The sequence below is a fragment of the Oncorhynchus tshawytscha genome, linkage group LG34, assembly GCF_018296145.1.
Source record: "Oncorhynchus tshawytscha isolate Ot180627B linkage group LG34, Otsh_v2.0, whole genome shotgun sequence".
Lineage (NCBI taxonomy): Eukaryota > Metazoa > Chordata > Actinopteri > Salmoniformes > Salmonidae > Oncorhynchus > Oncorhynchus tshawytscha.
In genome coordinates this window covers 10,708,652-10,731,867 of record NC_056462.1, presented here as the reverse complement: position 1 = coordinate 10,731,867, position 23,216 = coordinate 10,708,652, and the positions used below count along the sequence as shown (strand labels likewise).

General features: G+C 42.1%; 2 protein-coding genes across 3 annotated transcripts; both read right to left on the bottom strand.

Annotated features, from left to right (window-relative positions):
- Positions 1–610: 610 nt before the first annotated feature.
- LOC121841787 (zinc finger protein 3-like) lies at positions 611–10,677 on the bottom strand. Of its 2 annotated transcripts, none has more exons than XM_042311924.1 (3): positions 10,165–10,677; positions 2,292–2,422; positions 611–2,213 (listed from the first exon to the last, which is right to left on the bottom strand). In XM_042311924.1, the coding sequence occupies exons 1-3, from the start codon at positions 10,421–10,423 to the stop codon at positions 1,008–1,010; spliced, it is 1,596 nt and encodes a 531-aa protein (XP_042167858.1). In that variant the 5' UTR covers positions 10,424–10,677; the 3' UTR covers positions 611–1,007. The 2 variants fall into 2 exon arrangements, with proteins under 2 accessions (XP_042167858.1, XP_042167859.1); XM_042311925.1 differs by lacking the exon at positions 10,165–10,677 and adding an exon at positions 3,275–3,828.
- Positions 10,678–10,796: 119 nt separating this feature from the next.
- On the bottom strand, positions 10,797–23,001 carry LOC112231935. The gene is made up of 7 exons (XM_042311792.1): positions 22,502–23,001; positions 21,979–22,109; positions 21,619–21,792; positions 17,087–17,251; positions 16,607–16,718; positions 16,306–16,433; positions 10,797–11,969 (listed from the first exon to the last, which is right to left on the bottom strand). Exons 1-7 carry the CDS (start codon positions 22,773–22,775, stop codon positions 11,034–11,036), a joined length of 1,920 nt encoding a protein of 639 aa, XP_042167726.1. The 5' UTR covers positions 22,776–23,001; the 3' UTR covers positions 10,797–11,033.
- Positions 23,002–23,216: the final 215 nt, after the last annotated feature.

Below are 23,216 nucleotides of genomic sequence, written 5' to 3'. Positions count from 1 at the left end.
TTCCCAAAGTAAACCGCCTATTTCTCAGGACCAGATGCTAGAATATGCATATAATTGACAGCTTAGGATAGAAAACACTAACATTTCCAAAACTGTCAAAATATTGTCTGAGTATAACAGAACTGTTATTGCAGGCGAAAGCCTAAGAAATATCCAATCAGGACTCATGTTTTGAAACCGTTGTGTTCCTATGCACCCCTATTAGCCACTGAAAGGGATATCAACCAGATTCCTTTTTCTACGTATTCCCTAAGGTGTCTACAGCATTGTGACGTAGTTTCACACCTTTATGTTGAAGAATGAGCGTAAACGACTACATTGCGTAAGTGGCCAGCTGAGGGCTCAGAGTGATTCTTGTGTAAAAGACAGGAGGTAGTCATTTTTCCTCTCGCTCCTACTGAAAGGAGATAAATATGTGGGTAAAAATTGTCAAAAGTCAGACACACCTGACTAAACTATTTTGACATGTACAGTAGGTGTTTGTTTGTGGGTATGTGTAGGTATATTTAGTAAGTGTATATTGGTTATAAAGTGCTGTTGGGTGTTTGCAGAAAAGGGTGAGATCAGATGTGATGTATATTAAAAGACAGTTTCAATGAAAGTCTTAGAATTAAAAGTCCCATTTTGTGTTTATTAAAAATAAACAAGTGTTAAATACACCATATGAAAACCACACATACACATCTCAACTAAAAATCTGCATAGACTTGAAAAACGTAATTCATTTTCTCATTAAAAGTGTCTTGGGGAAAAAAATTAAGTAGTTTAATGGAAGTAATGAAGTAGGCATTTGTGAACATCATATAGCCTACACAGTACAAACACAATATGTAACAGACTTTTTAGGCTTATATATCACACAATGTCTGGATAAAATATTCTACCCAGGAATATTCAACACCGAAACCTGTTACTCTCGTTATTCCAAATTCATCTGTGGATCTTTTCTGCTGACAATACAAATTATTATTTATCTTTAATGCAGGGTTTGATCTAAACCTCAGAAGCTATAGAGTGGAATGGTTTTTCTGCTGGTGTATCCGGAGGTAGCTCCTCTCTGAGAACCTCTTCCTGCAGTGCGTACAGGCAAACGGCTTCTCTCCTGTGTGGACTTTCAGGTGCATCTTCAGCTTGTCCAGGCGGGAGAACCTCTTCTCACAATGGGGGCAGCTGTAGGGTTTCTCCCCTGTGTGGACCCTCTGGTGCCTCTTCAGGTCACCAGCCTGGGCAAAGCACATGTGACACTGGTTACAGCTGAAGGGTTTCACCCCTGTGTGGAATCTCTGGTGAATCTCTACCTTTTGAGGACAGCTGAAGCCTTTGTTACAGAACATGCAGAGGAACCGTTTCTCTTTAATACTGTCTAATGTTGCTCCCCCTCCCTGAGCCTGGGCTCTAGCGCTGTCGTTTGAGTTCAATACCTGATCGAAAAGACTGTGTGAATCGGAAGGCCCCATCGATGTGGACACTGGGTCCCGATCCCTGAGCGTGTGTAAAGGGGAGTGGGTCACTTTATTTGGAATTGTCTCTAAGCTTTCCCTGTAATCTAAGAAGTCTCTGCCTTGTGAGTGTCTGTCAACTAGGTGAATATCTGCATTCCATGTGAGAGGAATGTCACCCTCCATTTTCACAGTCACTTCATCAATGACTATAACCTCCCCTTTCTTATCTAGGCACCCTTCAGAGTACACACTACTACTGTACCGGTTCCATTCCCCTCTATACAGATGAGTCTGTGTCTCTAATCCCAAGGATATGTTGCCAGGGTCCATCTCTGTAGAGTAAGAACAAGACGGATCATCAACGCCAGTTTCTAACGCATCCCCATCTTTACTGGAATGAACAGTCTTCTGGTGAAATACCGGTAAGTTTTCAGAACTGGGAGCAGGAGGACAACCAAGTGGCCCCAGCCCCAGTCTCTCTGGGTCTGATCTGTGGTCAGTTCCTGTGTGTAGTAGCCTGTGTGATTCAGTTAATGTCTTGGTGTCAGTCTCTGACTTGAGGGCGGAGTTCGGCATTCCACTGACCTCCGTGATGCTGTGTCGGATCCTGGACTGGGTAGGGGATGTGGGGTCCTCCGTGGCTACAGGGGGCACTCCAGATGCTGCTCCAGTCTGGATGTCTCTGCTGTGACATGGGTCCTCTTCTCCTTCAGACCCCTCCTGCTTAACCAGAGACGATTCTCCAGGACCTGCAGCCTCTGCATCTTCAGACTGACACATGGAGAGAGGAGTTTATTACCGGTACATGAGTTGAATTGGATAACAATGTCAAAGGGAATGCGCTCTAACCTCTATCACGATTACGTGCTGGGTTGAGGTTTCACTCCCCTCATCAACAGTGATTGGTTGGTCATCTCTCCATGTATTGGGTCCCGCTTGCTTCACAAAGCTCCTGTGGCCTCCAGTGAGATGTCCTTCACCTGAGACAGTGATTGGGGGAAAAACAGATGGTTAGGTTAGCTACTGTCAATGCTCAACAATATATTTATTGACACTGTCTAGAATTGGAAAGGATGTAAGGTAATACTTCTCATAACTTCCTGGTATACTATTTATTGATTGATGTATTATGTTCCATGTGTCACACTGTTTTAATTGAGTAAATAATAGGAAATGCAGTAAATCAAGAATCTGGTTAGAATATGATAGTGTCTTTGCACAAGATAAGTAATCAGGGGAATTATTTCTTACTATCCAAAAACTGACCAAGACCCAATTCTGGTTAACACATTTGAACACGTGCAGAGGGGATGAAATGTCCTCGCGACATCGTGACGTATTTTATTACACCGTACGTCATCTTCACACAATCTCGTTTGGCTACTGGACGGAGACAACTGCCTTTCTAAATTCGATTTGTTCCCGAGTCCTCTCGCCTCCTTTTGAAATAGGCCAAAGGTAATCGAGGAGAGCCGACGAAGAGATTGAACGTGGACGAAAGTGTGCTTGTATGAAATGAGAAGCTGCTTCTCCACAATTTCCATCAGGCAAATCCCAAAGTAAATGTGTAATGTGATAAAAACAAATTACGTTAGTTGCGCAAGACATTTAATAGATAAACGGATAAGTAGCATATCAATCTTAATGTGTGCATGCTTTTCTCCTCTGAAAGTACAACAGCTGATTCAAAGGGGGTGTGGCAGATTAAGGCAATTTCCATAGGCAGCCACATAGGAATTGTCTAAATGCACTTCTCTAAGACACTTTAGTCCTCACCTTTGGGCACCCAACAACCATTGAATTATATAAAAATCTATCATAAAATCACTCACAGCCAAAGACAAACATTTTATATCCACCCAATGTCTGGCATGTTTTGGGATGACATCGTCGCTGCTCGCGCTGCTACCTGTGCCCACTGAGTTCTTGGGCGCATCTGACGTTAGTCTGCATAAACCGGATGCAACCCGGATATAGACGGTTCATGAATCGGCGTATGCGAACATGAGTTGATTACATTAAACTACGGTCAGACATTTTAAATGCAGTCTCCAGTTCTTATATATACGTCAGTGATTGACACGCTCCTCGACCACTTATCGGTTTCCGGATCACGGAAGAAAGACAAAGATTATGGATATACTGCCAAGACTACACGTCTCTCCGCCCGAACAATGGGAGTTGTTGTCCACAAAGCGGCACGGAGGGCTGTCTAGCTCCCGACTATCCTTTCTTTGGATTGGTGGATACGTCTCATTATTGTAATCCTTTTTTGAATATTCGATGAGGGTTGTGGACGTCAACCGCCAGTATTCAATGGAGGGAGAAGCTAACAAGACTAACATATGGCGCTCTATCTTTATATCTTGACAGTAAAATAAGCAAGGATATAGACCAGATGCTTTTCAACTGTCTTTGGAGAAACCGTACCCATTACATTAGGAAAACTGTTGTAATGAACACTTATGACAATGGTGGACTGAATTTCTGGACTTTACTACTTTAAATAATACTTAAGATCAATTGGATAAAACAATTCCTAAGAAGATTCTATCTGGAATTTTATTCCTCATGTCTTTTCTACTTTTGGTGGCCTTAACTTTGTTGTTTTGCAATTATAATATTGACAAAGTTCCAGTGAAACTTTCTGCTTTTCATAGGCAGATGGTCCTTAATTTATAAGCAACATTTTTCTCCACACAGATATTATATATGGAATAATCGGGATATATTGTATAAAAACTTGTTTTTAGAATATTGGTTCCAAAATAATATCCTATTGGTGAGCCAACTGGTAAATGCAGAGGGTCTTTTACTCAGTTCTAATGAATTCTTATCACTTTACAAGGTCCCTGTAACACCTAAAGATTTTGCAATTGCTTTAGATGCCATTCCCTCAGGTGTGGCTCTGTTATTCAGGAACTTGTCAAGCACTGACCCTCAGAGCCTACCTTCTATTGACTCATCGGTAGGAAAGATTTGTTTCTCTTTTGGTCCATTCAACAGAGCGATTACGAACCTTGTTTCAGCAGGATGTTGTATCTATACCTTATGTCATGCATTATTGGAATGGATTTATTGATAATATCGGTTGGGAAAAAGTTTGTGTGTTGCCACACACATACCTACTTGTTAACAAAATTAAGTTAGTTTCCTTTTAAATTATTCATAAATATTATCCTGCCAACCACTATATGAAGAAATTTAAGGAAAACGTTAACTCAAATTGCTCCTTTTGTAATGACCACCCAGAAACAGTGTTGCATCTTTTTTGGCATTGTATGCATGTAAGAAAACTGGCAAGACATCAGTAGGTTTATAATTGAACACATTTATGAAGATTTTACACTATTGTGGAGAGATGTACTGTTAGGATTCTTAACATAAAAATGTTTCAGCTCATTTCTATTGTATGTAATTAATTTCATTATTTTTTTGGCCAAATTGCATATACACAGGTGTAAATTTACAAACAGAAAGCCACATTTTCTTACCCTACAAAAAGAAATTGAACTTTATTTTAAGACGGTTAAATGCTCTAACAAAAAAGCTGTTCGAATTGTAAGTACAGTGGGGCAAAAAAGTATTTAGTCAGCCACCAATTGTGCAAGTTCTCCCACTTAAAAAGAGGAGAGAGGCCTGTAATTTTCATCATAGGTACATTTCAACTCTGACAGACAAAATGAAGAAAAAAAAAAAATCCAGAAAATCACATTGTAGGATTTTTAATGAATTTATTTTCAAATTATGGTGGAAAATAAGTAAGTATTTGGTCACCTACAAACAAGCAAGATATCTGGCTCTCACAGACCTGTAACTTCTTCTTAAGAGGCTCCTCTGTCCTCCACTCATTACCCGTATTAATGGCACCTGTTTGAACTTGTTGTCAGTATAAAAGACACCTGGGGCTGTTTTTCTGCAAAGGGACCAGGACGACTGATCCGTGTAAAGGAAAGAATGAATGGGGCCATGTATCGTGAGATTTTGAGTGAAAACCTCCTTCCATCAGCAAGGGCATTGAAGATGAAACGTGGCTGGGTCTTTCAGCATGACAATGATCCCAAACACACCGCCCGGGCAATGAAGGAGTGGCTTCATAAGAAGCATTTCAGGTCCTGGAGTGGCCTAGCCAGTCTCCAGATCTCAACCCCATAGAAAATCTTTGGAGGGAGTTGAAAGTCCGTGTTGCCCAGCAACAGCCCCAAAACATCACTGCTCTAGAGGAGATCTGCATGGAGGAATGGGCCAAAATACCAGCAACAGTGTGTGAACCTTGTTAAGACTTACAGAAAATGTTTGACCTCTGTCATTGCCAACAAAGGGTATATAACAAAGTATTGAGAAACTTTTGTAGGTGACCAAATACTTATTTTCCACCATAATTTGCAAATAAATTCATAAAAAAATCCTACAATGTGATTTTCTGGATTTTTTTTCACCCACTGTCTGTCATAGTTGAAGTGTACCTATGATGAAAATTACAGGCCTCTCTCATCTTTTTAAGTGGGAGAACTTGCACAATTGGTGGCTGACTAAATACTTTTTTTGCCCCACTGTATATGCATGTCCCTGAAGGTCCTTGTGTAATTGTAATGTGATATTGTACCCCCTAGCTCGATTGTCCATTGTTTATAATCTATGTATGTTTGTGTTCCCTCATGTGCTTTATGTATTGATTTGTTGTTAATAAAATAAATACAAAATAAAAGCTATGCTACTAGCCTCATGACAATAGCCAATTCTTCTCAAAGTTGCCGGTATGTCGTACTTACACTCGTAACAACTTACGCATTACGAAGCTCTTATTCGATCAGATAAAGCTCACGTAGCAAATAAGCCATAACATTTAAGCCATAACACAAAATTCAACACTATCATTGACCTCCCTACCAAAACTCATTGCTTGGTGGATGAAAATGATCAAACGTCACCTGCTGGAGGGAGACAGATTTTCCTCTGAGTTGGGCTTCTTCCTCTCTGGGTCTGATGCCGAGCAGTTGCCATATCAAAACGGTGATGCAGCCAGTCAAGATGCTCTCAATTGTGCAGCTGTACAATCTGAGGGCCCATGTCGAATCTTTTCAGTCTCCTGAGGGAGAGGAGGTGTTTTCGTACCTTCTTCACAACTGGGTTGGTGTTTGTGGACCATGATAATTCCTTCGTGATGTGGACACAGAGTTACTTGATACTCCAACTACAGCCCCGTCAATAAGGACGGGGGCATTCTGGGCCTCGGTTTCCTGTAGTCCACGATCAGGTCCTTTGTCTTGCTGACGTTGAGGGAGAGGTTTCCAGGTCACTGACCTCATCCCTATAAGCTGTAGTGTCGCGATACCAACATTTTACAAACGATACCAGGCCAAGTATCGCAATACCACGGCAGAAAAATTCAGTGGCCTTAGCGTCCAGTTCGCTCCGTCCCCTCCAAAGCGTGTTCCCGTTTTTCTAAACACTATGCACGTGCTACACAAAAAACCTGTCACTGATATTCCCACTTCAGGAATACACATGCATAATGATCTGCATGTCATTGTGGCAGTAAGGGGAAAACACTGCATAAAACCTTTACTCTTCAGTTGTAACACACTCACACTGTCTCTCTCCCACAAACACATACTGCTCCCAACTTTAAAAACGTTAGGAACAAAACAACGTATCGAGCACCAGAAAGATAATCAATTTAAAAATATATATTTTAGGCTTGAATTAGGCCCATATGAATCCTACCTTTGAAGCAGATCTCATGAGTAGCAGACCCTTTTCCTTTCCTTTTTCTTTGCCTAGACCTGCTGTCAAGTTACCAGGTTGTTAGCTAGCTAGGTAACATGACTGAACAAACCAGTAATTGTTATCAAACCAGTAATTATCGGCCCAGGATTAGTTTAACACAGCCCACGACAAGGTTTGTGAAATTACATCAAATGTGAATGAAATAGCGGGTCATATTTTTATTTTTTTTACCATTTGAGCTTAGAGATGAGCAGTTTTATTTGCTGTAAATTTGCACACATGCCTGTTGCAAAGCTGTTTTTCCTTCTCTGGCACTGCTGCGTGACAACGAACTTGCAAAGCCTACCCAGAATGCACTGGTTATACCAAGGATGAAATTATATACATTGTATCAACTTTGCTCACTCTACGAGCTGCTCCAATGTACAAATGTAACAACAGATAACTGATCAGGGACTGCATCCCTGCTCGGCATCACAGCTAAATTATACTTTTTTTAAATGATGGAGGAATAGATGAGCATGAAGAGCGGACAGAGAGAAGTAGGTAAGTGATGGCTGGGATGGGGTGCGGTTGGCTGATTACAAGAGACTAGTTGCTAAATTTCTCTTGCCACTATGCTATATCTGACTGGGTAAATAACTTTTGAGTTAAATGTGGACCCAGTGACTCAGACTTGAGCACTTAAAGTGCCAGTGCCCAAGTCCTGGTCCAACTTCAGCCATAGGGACACATGACTTAAGCACAGGGGACTCAAGGTTTAGTGACTCTACTACATCACTGGGCGAAACACTACTCTCTCGCGCGCTGCACTTGTGTGTCTTTTTGTTTTGTATGTAATGTGTATTATCTACGTAGCCTGAATTAGGAATTTACATGGCCAGATAATTCTTACACAATCAGGGGTGAAAGTAGATTTAATTTATTCCCACTATGGACGAGCTTAATCATAGAATTAAATATAGAATCCCTATTAATTCAACAGGATCTCTGTGGACCTAGTTATAAAGATTTGCTACTTAAATTTTTAAATGTATTACATTTTATTGTGGTATAAACTCAACCAGTCATATTTTCATCTGATCGGTGGAGGCTCATCATGAGGAAGGGGAGGACCTTCCTCCTCAGTGAATTTCATTTTAATTTTTTGTTTGTTTTGTTAAACCTGAAAAAAGTTATCCTTTTAAGATAAAACTATTCTAAATATATTCACATCTTACCAAATAATTGATTATAAAACACTGTTTTGCAATGAAGGTCTACAGTAGCCTCAACAGAACTCTACAGGGTAGCACCATTAAGTAGCTGGAGAACAGCTAGTTTCTGTCCTCCTCTTGGTACATTAACTTCAATACAAAGCTAGGAAGCTCTTGGTTCTAGCCCTTTCCATAGACTTTCACAATAATTATGACAATTTCTGGAGGCAGTCCTCCAACCTATCAGAGCTCTTGCAGCATTAACTGACATGTCCACCCAATCAAAGGATCAGAGAATGAATCTAGTACTGAAAGCATAAGCTACAGCTTGCTAGCACTGCAGTGCATAAAATTAGTTGACTCAGAGAGAAAGACAATAGTTGGACAGTTTTGAACAAATTAATTTCTTCAAAAATGGAGAAGCAATTAAGAGATTTCTTTTTTTTCTCACTTTCACTTAGCTAGTGAATGCAGCTAGCTAGTTTAGCCTACTCAAAACACCCATCTCAAACAGAGTGGGATGCCATGTTAGCTAGCTGGCTATGGCTAGCCAACACCAACTTTCCCATGTCAAGGTAAGCTTTTGGTTTTAATTTAATGCCGCCGGGGCCCACATGTAACTGCTAAACTGCTTGCTAACTGTACTGCATGATTGTAGTGGGTTTACTAACGTGATAGTTCTAGTAGCTAAGTTGACAATGATGTAGGCTGTATGTAGCGATTATGATATGAACGCTTGGCTTGGAAATGTTTTGTCACCTGGTCACACAGCCTGGGTCACACAGCCTGGGTCACAGACAGCTGATGTGTTGTGCAATAAAGCCCGCAACCGAAGCGCGTAGATGCGAGAAGAAATTAACGAGCAAAGTGATTATGCTGTTTATATGTGGCTGCTATGAAAGTGAACTGTGTTTGAGTGTGATCAGGGGTGTATTCATTCCACCGATTCTGTTGAAAAACTTTTCTGAAATGGAAGAAAACAGAACGTGGATAAACATACCAGAATTTGCGACTGTTGGATTACACCCTAGATCAGCTAGATGCAGGCAAGAGTGTACAAGGCGGTATTGAATGTGTCACGGTCTGTCACCTTAATTACTCAAATGTTTCTCTCGACCTGTGCACCTACATTGAAAACTTTAATTCTTAGGCTAGGTTGTAGCAACCTCATGATGGGTATAGGGCAAATTTGAGAATCATGTAGTAACCGAAACCTATCAAAGTTACATTGAGCTGGGTGAAAGGAATATGAATGACTGTCACCCAATATGCTGTAAAATAAATAAGGCAATAAGCAACAGTTTCCTGTGTGTATCAAGAATGGCCCACCACCCAAAGGACATCCAGCCAACTTGGCAACTGTGGGAGGCATTGGAGTCAACATGGGCCAACATCCCAGGGGAAAGCTTGGCACCTTGAGTCCATGCACCAACAAATTGAGGCTGTTCTAAGGGCAAACATTTGGAAGGTGTTCCTAATGTTTTGTCCACTGTATATGTTTGTCATATTTCTGCTGTTGGGAAGAAAATGGGATGTTGTGCAGAAAAATATGTTGGTAGGACAAGGCTATGTATGTGTACATGGAAGTCAGTGATTTGTTTACTATAGCAACTATAGGTTAATGAGGTAATACAAATGTGAGGTGACTAATGAAAGGGCATTTAGTTGACAATAACTAGACTAAATCATTCAAACGACAAAAATGTGACTTAGTTATATTTTACAAGACTAAATTATGTTTGTCAAAATGACTAGACCAAATCTAACATTAACACTGCTCAGCCTGCAAAATGTACCTCTTGCCATTCCTCTGCATCGGTCAAGGATCTTGACACCACTGGGACGACTGGCGAGGACGCGCTCCCGTGACACCTTCAGTTCCTGTAGCTGTAGTTTCCTCCGCAATGCACTGGTTTCTTTCTGGCTTTGAGTTATTTCCAAACGAAACACTGCATAGTCGTCGTCTACGAGTTTACAGATCTCTGCCACGGCTGCATTTGCTAGAACCTCCATGATGGAGGCTATTTGAGTGTGAAAAACCATACAGTTAGCCATTGTTAGCTATTCAATTTAGTAAGTAACGCTTGCTAGCTATCAACCAACTCCTGCCTCCAACGCGAATTAAACACTCCCTGAGGTAACTAATGTAATGCTGTGCAGTTAAATTAGTCATATTTTAAGGTCCATGGTGTTAATAAACGTGTAAATAACAAAAACGCTTTCGTGGAAAATGTTCTTTGGTCACTGTTCACTTCCGTTTACACGGAAGTGAAAGGATCTTATGGGTTGGGGTCATAGTGCAAAGGGTGTGGTTAATTGAAAAAGGTATGCTCCCTGTTCTTTGAAATACGGTACTGCTTATTACAAATCTAATCTCCTATTCAAGACCACTATCTTTCCAACTCAGACCAGACTTGTTTAGAAAGAATATAGTAGAAAATAATGACTTTATTACGTCTAAGTAAGCTTACTATTCAGTTGTTTGAACAGCTCTCTAAAAACAGGTATTTACACAAGCCTGTTTCAAATGACAAGTTAACAAAGGGTTATTGAGGGGTATGTGATTAATTACCATCTTACCCCAAGACACTAGACATGATAACTATAATGTTTTAGCTAAAGAATAGTTCACAGAAATCCACTAAGTACATTTCAAGCCACACTGCTACAATTTCTCCCCATTGTGGACACTCCTATGTCTGATCAGGCTAGTCAGGAAGGCGAAGCTCTTGTAACATAGTTTGCACTTGAAGGGCTTGTCCTTGGTGTGAACAGTTTGATGCGTCTTCACATAGTTTGCATGGGCAAAGCACTTCCCACATGTGGGGCACGCGTACGGCTTGTCTGAGTCAGTTCTAATGCTCAACTTCCCACATTGTGACGCAACGACACCGGGGGTGGTAGAAGCAGGAGCCACCACACTCAGGTGGTTAGACTTTGAGCTCCCTCCTTGACCTCTAGCCATTGTTTGGGTGTTGTTGGGATTGTGTGCTGTGTTATACGTTAAGTACCTCTCGTGGTGAACACCCATCGTGACCCTGTCTGTATTTGTGGGGTAACCATGAGATGACCCGGGTCTAGCGTTTCTCAGTTTTCTATGAACCCAGTCACTAGACATTAGATGAGACCCTGAAGGAAAAGACAGATTTGTTGATAGACTACCACCAGGGGGGTCTCCCACCACGCTCTGTGAAGGCTGAAGCCCAGGGTGACCTGCTCTGTTCATCATGGATACTGTGGTGTTTGTACCATAAGAACAAGAGGGTCTATCTCTATCAGCCGCAGGCCCTGCTCCATCTCTGCACTGAGACTGTGAAGAGAAGGGTCTGGGCTGCAGACTGGATCCCTGACTGGAGCCTCTGTCTCTCTGATGACCACCAGGACTGAGGTTGTTCAGTCCACCTGTCCACTGGTTGTGTTCTGTGTGGTGGTGGAGTCTCTGTCCCTCGCGGTTCAGTCCTGGTTCTGACTCGGAAAGGAAGAGTGACGGCTCCTGATCCATGGTCGTGATCCGGCGCCAGGGTTTGTGACCAGCCACTTCAGAGGTCCAGTCTCTCCCGCCAGTAACACCGGATATCAGCAGGTTTTCATGGACTGCAGACTGCAAACAAAGATTGTTCAGAAGAGCATATAAAGGTTTATAAAATAAACTCTTTGTTGTTCACGCAGAAACATGACATATTATAAATTGTTAACCACAGTGAAGCGTAACTAACACTGTGATAAAAGTACCTAACAATATAGAGGTATTGGAGTTAATGAATAATATATACACACTACCGGTCAAAAGCTTTAGAACACCTAATCATTCAAGTGTTTTTATTTTTACTATTTTCTACATTGTAGAGTAATAGTGAAGACATCAAAACTATGGAATAACACATATGGAATCATGAAGTAACCAAAAAAGTGTTGAACAAATCTAAATATATTTTATATTTGAGATTCTTCAAATAGCCACCCTTTGCCTTGATGACAGCGTCGCACACTCTTGGCAGTTTCTTAACCAGCTTCACCTGGAATGCTTTTCCAACAATCTTGAAGGAGTTCCCACATATGCGGAGCACTTGTTGGCTGCTTTTCCTTCCCTCTGTGGTCCGACTCATCCCAAACCATCTCAATTTGGTTGAGGTCATGGGATTGTGGAGGCCAGGTCATCTGATGCAGCACTCCATCACTCTCCTTCTTGGGGAGATAGCCCTTACACAGCCTGGAGGTGTGTTGGGTCATTGTCCTGTTGAAAAACAAATGATAGTCCCACTAAGCGCAAACCAGATGGGATGGCATATCGCTGCAGAATGCTGTGGTAGCCATGCTGGTTACGTGTGCCTTGAATTCTAAATAAATCACAGACCGTGTCACCAGCAAAGCACCCCCGCACCATCACACCTTCTCCTCCATGCTTCACAGTGGGAAATACACATGCAGAGATCATCCGCTCACCTACTCTGCGTCCCACAAAGACACGGCGGTTTGAACCAATTTGGACTCCAGACCAAAGGACAGATTTTCACCAGTCTAATGTCCATTGCTCGTGTTTCTTGGGCCAAGCAAGTCTCTTCTTATTATTGATGTCCTTTAGCAGTGGTTTCTTTGCAGCAATTCGACCATGAAGGCCTGATTCACACGGTCTCCTCTGAACAGTTGATGTTGAGATGTGTCTGTTACTTGAACTCTGTGAAGCATTTATTTGGGCTGCAATTTCTGAGGATGGTAACTCTAATGAACTTATCCTATGCAGCAGAGGTAACTGGGTTTTCCATTCCTGTGGCGGTCCTCATGGGAGCCAGTTTCAATCATAGCGCTTGATGGTTTTTGCGACTGCACTTAAAGAAACTTTCAAAGTGTGCAAAGCTGTGGCTATTTGAAGAATTTCAAATCTATAATATATTTTCATTTGTTTAACACTTTATTGGTTACTACATGATTCCATATGTGTTATTTCATCCATATGGTGTTATACAATGTAGTTAAATAGTAAAAATAAAGAAAAATCCTTGACTGAGTAGGTGTTCTAAAACTTTTGACCGATAGTGTATAACAAAAAGTCCAAACAGTCTCTGCAATGGTACAAAATAACCAAGTTAGTCAGCAGAATCAATGTAGTATATAATTTAAACAAAATGGCATTAGAATCATTTTTATTGTTCAAAATGATACGTGACAAGTAGAATAACTTCTCACTATGGTAACACTTGACCATTTCTGTAAATCTGGTACCCTCGCTTTGATCAAATTCATTTTAGAATACTTAGTTAAAGGTTAAACATTACCTTACACAGCTTCATGTCAAGTAAACATGAATTAAGGCACTATCATTTCCTCACTATAAAACACCAGTATAAACCTAAAGGCCCAGTTTCACTCTTCATCAGTGGAGCATTTTTACAGACACCATCACCATATCATCTACTCTGCCTCATCATACTCATTCTTTCCTCAGTTCACCTCATCCAGTTCCCAGCCACATCCAATGCCAACAGAATGAACTACAAACAAACTAACTAGTACTATATTACACCTCACGACCCACTGGGCATAAACTGGTTAAATCAACATTGTTTCAACGTCAATTGTCAACATATTGTGAAGTGGAATCTATGTGGAAAATACTTTGCATTTGAAAAAAGGTAGAATCTTTTAAATGTTTTACCTTTGAAACAACGTCACCTTCAAAGTAATATCCACTTTAAGAAAAAAAAAACAATAGGCTAGAGAGCTGATCTATCTACAAGCCCTGCTTAGCTTTGATATTCGTCATTGACTATTACCAATGTGCTATCGCTAGAATGATTGTTGAGAAATGTCCACTTAATAGATTCACTGTTGCTATTGAAGTCATTCTAAAGGGTAGGTTTAACAGAGCAAATGAAATGTAACCATACTTCATCATACTTCATCAATCATATCATCAATGATGCTATTTACTGTAGGCCTCTAGTATAGCATTTGGAAAGTCATCAACGGCTATTGTTTCAATTCAGCCCAGTTTAAACTAAAAATAGACAATACATATAGGCCTAGAGTTTTCCAGCTTCGGTTGGTTTCAAATGGAATCTATAAATTCATAATAAATGTTGGATTCATATCAACCAAATACAAGTTTAAGAATAAGATTAAATCAAACAATTTTAAAATGCATTATTTGATTTAGATCTATTTACAAAAGATATGTATATGTTGGCAAATGTTTTATTAAAGAAATAAGGCATGAGAACCCGGGAATTATTCTGTGATAACTCCCTCCTAAGGGCTGCTTCCCCGGCCATTGGTTTCGTCTTGGGCATAAGAATAGCCCAATAGTCGGGAGTTATCACACGATAATCCCGGGGTTCTCATGCCTTATTGCTGAAACAACATCTAGGTTGCTAAGAGATATACAAATAGTCAACACCAATTTCAAGTTAAGATAATTGTTTTATGAGATCGCCAGTGTCTCAAGTATGAGAGCAATTGCACCACTATAGTGCACCACTATAGTGCACCACTACAGGACAGTCAGCCTATAGTGGCCGCTAGATCTGCACTATCATCTAGGATTGATGTGCATTCCCAATAATACACTAGTTTCCCCGTGGACCAGCTTGTACATAAAACATCCTCTATTCAGGCTGCAAAGGCATCATTTTCCTCCTTAACTAGATTTAAATGGTCGGGGGGAAAAATATGTGTACTGTCATAATAAAACAACATTTTCCGACACCTTAGGATGTTGCACAAACTTGGCTGAATGCGGTGGGCAACATCTTAAGTTGTCAGACACTCCTGGTCATTTGGTTGTGCTATTAGAAATCAATCACAGTCATAACACATTAAGTTATTGTATAAATAAACAAAATATCTGACAATGTATTCCCATTTTATCTTTAGTGTGATTTTCAAAGGTTGAAAGTGCAGCGTTAACACAGGTGAAAACTCAACCAAAAATCTGACATAGAATTTTGTTTTACTTTTAGACGGTTGAAAGCATAGTGATAACATTGGGAATTCAACAAACGTTTAGCAGTCATTTTGAGTGGGTGAAAATAGGTTGGAATCTCATTGATCAACGTATCTACCAAATATTACCCAATTATCCATGTTGAAATGACGTGGTGTACCCAGTGGGTATACAGTATTTATGGGCCATGTGCATTTTCTGCTGGTGTATCCTGAGGTAGCTCCTCTGAGAACCTTTCCCCACAGTGTGTACAGGTGAACGGCCTCTCTCAAGTGTGGACCTTCAGGTGCATCTTCAGATCGTGCTGGCGTGAGAACCTCTTCTCACACTGGGGACAGCTGTAGGGTTTCTCCCCTGTGTGGACTCTCTGGTGCCTCTTCAGGTTGGACGATTGGGAGAAACTTGCCCTGCACAGGTGGCAGCCAAATGGTTTCTCCCCTGTGTGCATTCTCTGGTGGATCTCCATCTGTTTGGGGAAACTGAAGGCTTTCCCACAGAATGAACATGGGAAGCGCTTCTCTCTGCCACCGGATCTAATGATAGCTTCTCTACTACTGTCATTTGTCAATGGGCTTGTGTAGCCATTTAGTGTTGAGGCACTGACATTGTCTGAGGTCTGGTTTAACATAAGGAGACTGTGAGGAGGAGGACGAAGGCCAGGGAGTGTCTGTGTTGTCGCAGGGTCCATGTTCCAGTTGATAGATCCTATAGAAGGCAGGCTGAAGGCAGCACCTGTTAGGGGGTTAACCTGAGGCACCATCAGTCTCTCTGAATCACAACTATAGGAGCAGGATGGAGCATTGATAGCCGAGTCAGTGTCTGTTCTCATACGGACACCTCCCCGTCCCCGCAGACCAAATCTACACCTCGCCCTGGTCTCAGCCAGTCTGTTGTCATGGAGACTAAGTTCAGTTGTTGTTTTGTGTTCGACTGTTTGTTTCTGGTTAACAGTGTTGTTCCCCAGCCCATAGTTGAGGACGCTGTCCCATCCACTGACCTCCACTATGTCGCCTCTAGTCCTGGCCTGCTCAGTGATGTTGTCCCCTGGGCCCTTGGTTGCACCCGTCTGGGTCTGGGAATCCAAGATGGCCACCCAGTCTCCTCTGTTAGCCTCCTGCCAACCACCTGCAGAATGAGGTTAGAAAATATACTTTTTTCTTGTCAAGTACGTACATTATAATGTGTGGTTTTGTATGTAAACATAAGTTCTATTGATTGAAGAAAAAACTATCTAGGCAAATTTCTAATCCCATTGAAGATATTTTACTGAATGTAGGCTATATGTATTTCTCCCTTACCTTGCTCCCCCATCTTTAGTCCACTCAGCAGGTCAATACTCTCTGGTCCATCTTCTACTGTTTCCTCTTTGACCAGCAGCAGATCAGGCTTCCCAACCTCCATGTCTACTGACTGTAAGAGATACAGAGTGAGAGGATGTTGGATCAAGAAATCTGATATGAGCATCTTCTAATTGGGCAATAAGGGATTGCTGTGAATACTATGCAAACGTGTTAGTTAATATGATTACTTGACATTCTTTAATGGCTTGATCATTCAAAGACATGGTCCCACACTTAAGACAAAAATGTATCGACCTGGGCCCGTATCCACAAAAGAGTCTGAGTAGGATTGCTGATCTAGGATATTTCCATATAGTCTTATTCGTTATGATCTAAAAAGGCCAAACTGATCCTAGATCAGCACTCCTACTCTGAGAGGCTTTGTGGATTCAGGCCTTGACCTAATACCATTCAGACAGTAGTTTACAGTGGGCTCACCTCAGTGAGACTGTATGTGGTCCTGTGATGCTCAGCTGGTTCCTCTGTGGGTTCAGGAGGAGGTGTAGTCTGGTTGTCCTCCATGACCATGGTCCCCTCAGGATTCGCCAGATCCTCCTCACACCCCTCCTCCTTCACCAGCAGCACCTCTGGACCCTCCTCCTCCTGGAAGAGACAGGTGATACAGATTACAGACATACACCCCCTCAGGTACATATACACAGATAACACACTTTAATGATGGATGGGCCATACTCGTGAACATTAGAAACAGTTTAAATTCAAACAGTTGCTCCGTCACAAAATGTGCATCAGACAATTAAAATCGTCAATTTACTTGCACGTGATAGAACGCTGCATCGTAGCTGGTCCCATCAGATAATCTGGTACACGTTAGCCCTATGCTAACCTCACCAGATGACTGATTATTTTCTGGAACAAAATTCCACATCAGCCTATCAAAAGATCTTAGACTTTATTTCCACCAGCAAATGGTATTTTTTAAAATAGGTCAACCCTGGCCACCAGTGGGATATTTTAAACCTACACATTCAAGGCTGCCTTTTGTTCTGTTGGTCTAACAAAATGTTGTGTGCCAATATTGCATTGATGCATCTTTGACAAGGCTACTAGCTAATAGTATTAACATTAGAGAATGTTCAGCAATAAAGATGTAGGAGGATTATACAACATGTCAAGTTTATATTCAAAGTCGAAGACTCGTGGTCTTGTCAAATAGTTATAATTTACCCTTATTGACATCACCAATTGGTGGTGTGATCCACTAAGGCAGTAAGCCCAGAGACGGCAAGGTACGATGGCAGCGAGTTTGAATCCCCCTCGAGGCAAGGATTTCATTTTGAGGAAAAAGCGATCCACTGTGTGCCCTCGACTCAAATAACGCAATGTGGAAAAGTAGCTGATTATAAAAATGCATCTAAAACATTGTACATGGAAATGTAGCCTACAATTCTATGTAATATAGCCTATAGTAGCAACAGGCTTTATGTAGCAGTGCCAGTAGCCTGTGTGTCGGTCAGCAAGAGGGACACCAACAAGAAGCTACTCATAAAATGTTTTGCCTGCACTTCTCTTCTCACAATTAGTGTAGGCCTAAAATCTAGCTTCTTACTTTCATTTGTCTCTAGGACTATGGACATCCTGAAACCACTGAATGGTCTTGTGTTACCACCTTATTAATAGGCCTACGGCGTGCAGTAGGATGCGCTGATCAGTTGATTGACAGGTGTATTGTAGAACAGCGCCGGTCCAAGGCACAAGCGGCATACACCCCATGGCAAAATGTGTAGAATTGCAGGAACTTTAAAACTGAAATTCTCTCCCTGCCGCCAAAGACCACTAAAATGTTTTGCCGTGAGATGGTGGGCACCCCCAACCAAATCTCGCTTAGGGCCCCCAAAAGCTAGGACCGGCCCTGCTTTAGAAGACACACTATAAACTTTCCTCTCGTGTGGATACTCGCCAACGTGGGTTTGAGTCCGGACTCGTGATCACATTTTTAAAAATGAACTAAATACTGTTACTGCAATACTGCCATCTGTTGGAGGATAATGACAGTGCTTGACTTTAAAGTCACTCTTATGATGTATTATTATTATTATCTTATGTTTGTTCACCTCAATCTACGTCAACATTTAGAATTGGCTGATTCAGAACTTGTTCCAGGAAATAATGACTGTCATCTGGTGAGGTTGGCATAGGACTAACGTGCAGGCAGGTTATCTGATGGGACCAGTTACAATTTTGGGCTCCAGAGTGGAGCAGTGGTCTAAGGCACTGCATCTCAGTGCTAGAGGAGTCACTACAGACCCTGGTTCAACCCTGGGCTGTATCACAACTAGCCGTGATCGGGAGTACCATAGGGCAGTGCACAACTGGCCCAGTGTCGTCCTGGTTAGGGGAGGGTTTGGCCGGGGTAGGCCATTGTTGTAAAATAAGAATTTGTTCTTAACTGACTTGCCTAGTTAAATAACTGTTAAACAAATAACCTACTATCACATACAAGTAAATCAATTATTTTAATTGGCTAATGCGCAGAAACAGATCAAATGTTCGCAAGTATGGCCCCGGGGTGTTGACCCATCCCCACTAAATTTGAGTCCTATACTGTAGTTACAGAATGACTTCATTGTTGTTAAACCCATCATGGTGAACATAAAAATGATGTTGTGGGTAAATATAAGTCAGCTATGATAAGTCAAGTAATCATCAAACCTGACTAAACTATTTTGACGTGTACAGTAGGTGTTTGTTAGTGTGTGGGTATGTGTAGGTATATTTAGTACGTCTATAATGGTTATAAAGTGCTGTTGGGTATATGCAGAATAGGGTGAGATCAGATGTGATGTATACTAAAGAGAGTCTCAATGAAAGTCTTAGAATGAAAAGTCCCATTGTGTTTATTAAACATAAACAAGTGTTAAATATACCATATGAAAACCACATACACATGTCTCTCTGCATACCTGGCAGACATCTCAGCTTGGATGTCTGCCCACCACCTCAAGCTCCACAAGCCGGAACAGCTCTTCCTTCCAGGGAAGCCCTGTCCCACTCCAAGGTTCATGCTCTACAACATCCGTAGAGTACGACCCTTCCTCACACAAGAAGGGGAGCAGGCCCTAATCCATGCAGTTGTCATCTCTAGTCTAGACTACTGCAACTCTCTGTTGGCTGGGCTCCCTGCTTGTGCCATCGAACCCCTGCAACTTATCTAGAACGCTGCAGTCCGCCTGGTGTTCAACCTTCCTAAATTCTCCCAGATCACCCCACTCCTCAGCCCACTCCAGTGGCTTTAAGTCAAAGTTCGCATCCACAACAAGACCATAACGGTTGCCTACAGAGCAGCAAGGGGAACTGCCCCTCCCTACCTTCAGGCTATGCTCAAATCCTACACCCAAAACCGAGCACTCCATTCTACAACCTCTGTTCTCTTCGCCGTCCCACCCCTACGAGGGATCAGCTCCCGCTCAGTCCAGTCAAAACCCTTTCTGTCCTGGCACCCCAATGATGGAACCAGCTTGCCCCTGAAGCTAGGACAGCAGAGTTCCTGACAAAAAAAATAAGGCTTCTTCCTACTAGCACTGATTTCATTTAGGGAAAATGTACTTGCTACGACTGTGTTGTGGTTGTTTAACCCAGCTTTCTTTAAATGAATGTATTAACTGTAATTCACTCTGGATAAGAGTGCCTGCTAAATTACTAAAATGTAATGTCTCAATCTGTATGAACATAGCCTAACTTTTATATATATCTATCTATATCTCACACCTGTGGATGCAGTGTTCTACCCAGGAATATTCCAACACTGAAAAATGTTAGTCTTACTATTCTAAATGCATCTGTGGATATTTTCTGCTGACAATGAAAATGTATCTTTGTCTTTAATTCAGGATTTGATCTAAACATCAGAAGCTATCAAGAGGAATGGTTACTTTCCATGTTATAGAGTGGGATGGTTTTTCTGCTGGTGTATCCTGAGGTAGCTCCTCTCTGAGAACCTCTTCCTGCAGTGAGTACAGGCGAACAGCCTTTTTCCCGTGTGGACCATCAGATACACCTTTAGCTGGTTCTAGTGGGTGAACCTTTTCTGACACTGAGCTTTAGGGTTTTCCCGTGTGGACCCTCTGGTGCCTCTTCAGGCTGGACGAGTGGGAGAAGCGCATCTGACACTGAGTACAGCTGAAGGGTTTCTCTCCTGTGTGGACCCTCTGGTGCCTCTTCAAGTCACCAGCTTGGGTGAAGCGCATGTGACACTGGGTACAGCTGAAAGGTTTCTCCCCTGTGTGCACCCTCTGGTGGATCTCCACCTTCTGGATGCAGCTGAAGCCTTTGTTACAGAACATGCAGAGGAACCGTTTCTCTTTAATATTACCTGATGTTGCGCCCCCTCCCTGAGTCTGGGCTCTAGCCCTGTCGTTTGAGTTCAATACCTGATCAAAAAGGACACAGCCGTGTGAATTGGAAGGCCCCATCAACGTGGATAAAGGGGAGTGGGTCACGACATTTAGATTTGTCTCTAAGCTTTCCCTGTAGTCTAAGAAATCTCTGCCTTCTGAGTGTCCTTCTCCTAAGTAAGTCTCATCCACATTCCATGTGTGAGGAGCGTCACCCTCCACTTTCACAGTCACTTCATCAATGACTATAACCTCCCCTTTCTTATCTAGGCACCCTTCAGAGTACACACTACTACTGTAATGGTTCCAGTCCCCTCTGGACAGATCAGCCTGTGTCTCTAAACTCAAGGATCCAGGGTCCATTTCTGTAGCATAAGAACAAGACAGCTCACTGCAAGCCTCTAACACGTCACCTGAATCTCGATGGGAATAAACTTTTGAGCTCAGGTTATCGTAAAGTAAATACTCTGAGCCAGGAGCAGGAGGACAGCCCAGTCTCCTCAGCCCCTCTGGTTCTGACCTGTGGTCAGATCCTGTGTGTAAAAGCCTTTGTGTTACAGTTAAAGTCTCTGTGTCGGTCTCTGACTTGAGGACGGCGTTCGGCGTTCCACTGACCTCCGTGATGCAGCGTTGGCTCCTGGGCTGGGGTGCAGTGAGGTCCTCTGTGGCTACAGGGGATGCCACTCCAGCCGCTTCTCCAGACTGGATGTCTCTGCTGTGCTGTGGGTCCTCCTCTCCTTCAGACCTCTCCAGCTTGACACCAGGACCTGCAGCCTCAGCATCTGCAGACTGACACAAGAAGAGAGGAGGTTATTACCGGTAAATTAGTTTAATTGGATAACAATATCTCAGGGAAGTTTCACAAGCTCTGATATGTTAGATATATAAGGAAATTAATAGCCGAGCGAGCCTTTCTGAAAGAAACGGGCCACATTTGATGTACTGTAATTTCTAATGTTACACTGTGACACAAACCTCTATCACGATAACATGCTGGGTTGAGGTTCCTCTCCCCTCATCAACAGTGATTGGTTGGTCATCTCTACCCGTGTTATGTCCCGCTGGCTTCACAAAGCTCCTGTGGCCTCGAGTGAGATGTCCTTCACCTGAGAGAGTGATTGGGGGAAATCGGTTGTTAAACGAGGTACTGACAATGGTCAATGCTATATTGTACACTATTGAAACTGTCTAGGAGGTAAGGGATCACTTGTTATAACTTTTTGATATACTATTTATTGTTCCATGCATCATATTATTTTAATTGAGTTTGACAACAGGACATTCGTTAAATCAAGTATCTGGTAAGAATATGTCATTTTGTCTTTGTGCAAGAAGCCTGGTTAAATAAAATAAAAACATTTTCAAGATGGCTAAGTATTGGTAATCAGTGTAAGTATTGCATACTATCCAAACACTGACCAAGATCCAATACTGGGTCACACATCTGAACACATGAGCAGAGAGGAACCGGGCGGCCTTCTGCAAAATCAAAGTGTACCTCTTGCCATTCCTCTGTATCGGTCGAGGATCTTGACACTACTGGCGAGGACGCGCTCTCGCGCTGTCTTCTCTGCGCGCTCCCGTGACACCTTCAGTTCATGTAGCTGTAGTTTCCTCCGCAATGTCCTGTTTTCTTTCTGGCTTTGAGTTATTTCCAAACGAAACACTGCATAGTCGTCGTCTACGAGTTTACAGATCTCTGCCACGGCGGCATTCGCTAGCACCTCCATAATGGAGGCTATTTGAGTGTGAAAAATCATACAGTTAGCCATTGTTTGCTAACGTTAGTAGCTAGATAACATTTATCGTCCTGTCTACAACGCGAATTAAAGACTACATGGGGGTAAGTATGTGATGCTGTGCAATCAAAGGATTCATATTGAATTCCAGGGTGTTAATAAACGTCTAAATAACAATAAAAACGCTACCGTAAGAAATTGTTCTTAGTCAACGTTAACTTCCGTTTACACTGACAAAAAGGGGGGGGGGTTCTTCCTCTTCTTTGGTTTAATGGCTTCCGCAACAATTGTATGTGCATGTCGCCACCTACTGTATGGGTGGATAAGTCAAACGATCAAAATAAAATTCAACTGTTCAAAATCAACTTGCTTTTCTGTTCAAATCAAACATAAGAATTAGAAAAGATCCTCGAAGGTCGTGCCATCTCCCAACGACAGTATCCTTGCCGTGCTTCTGCCAGGAAATATTGATGC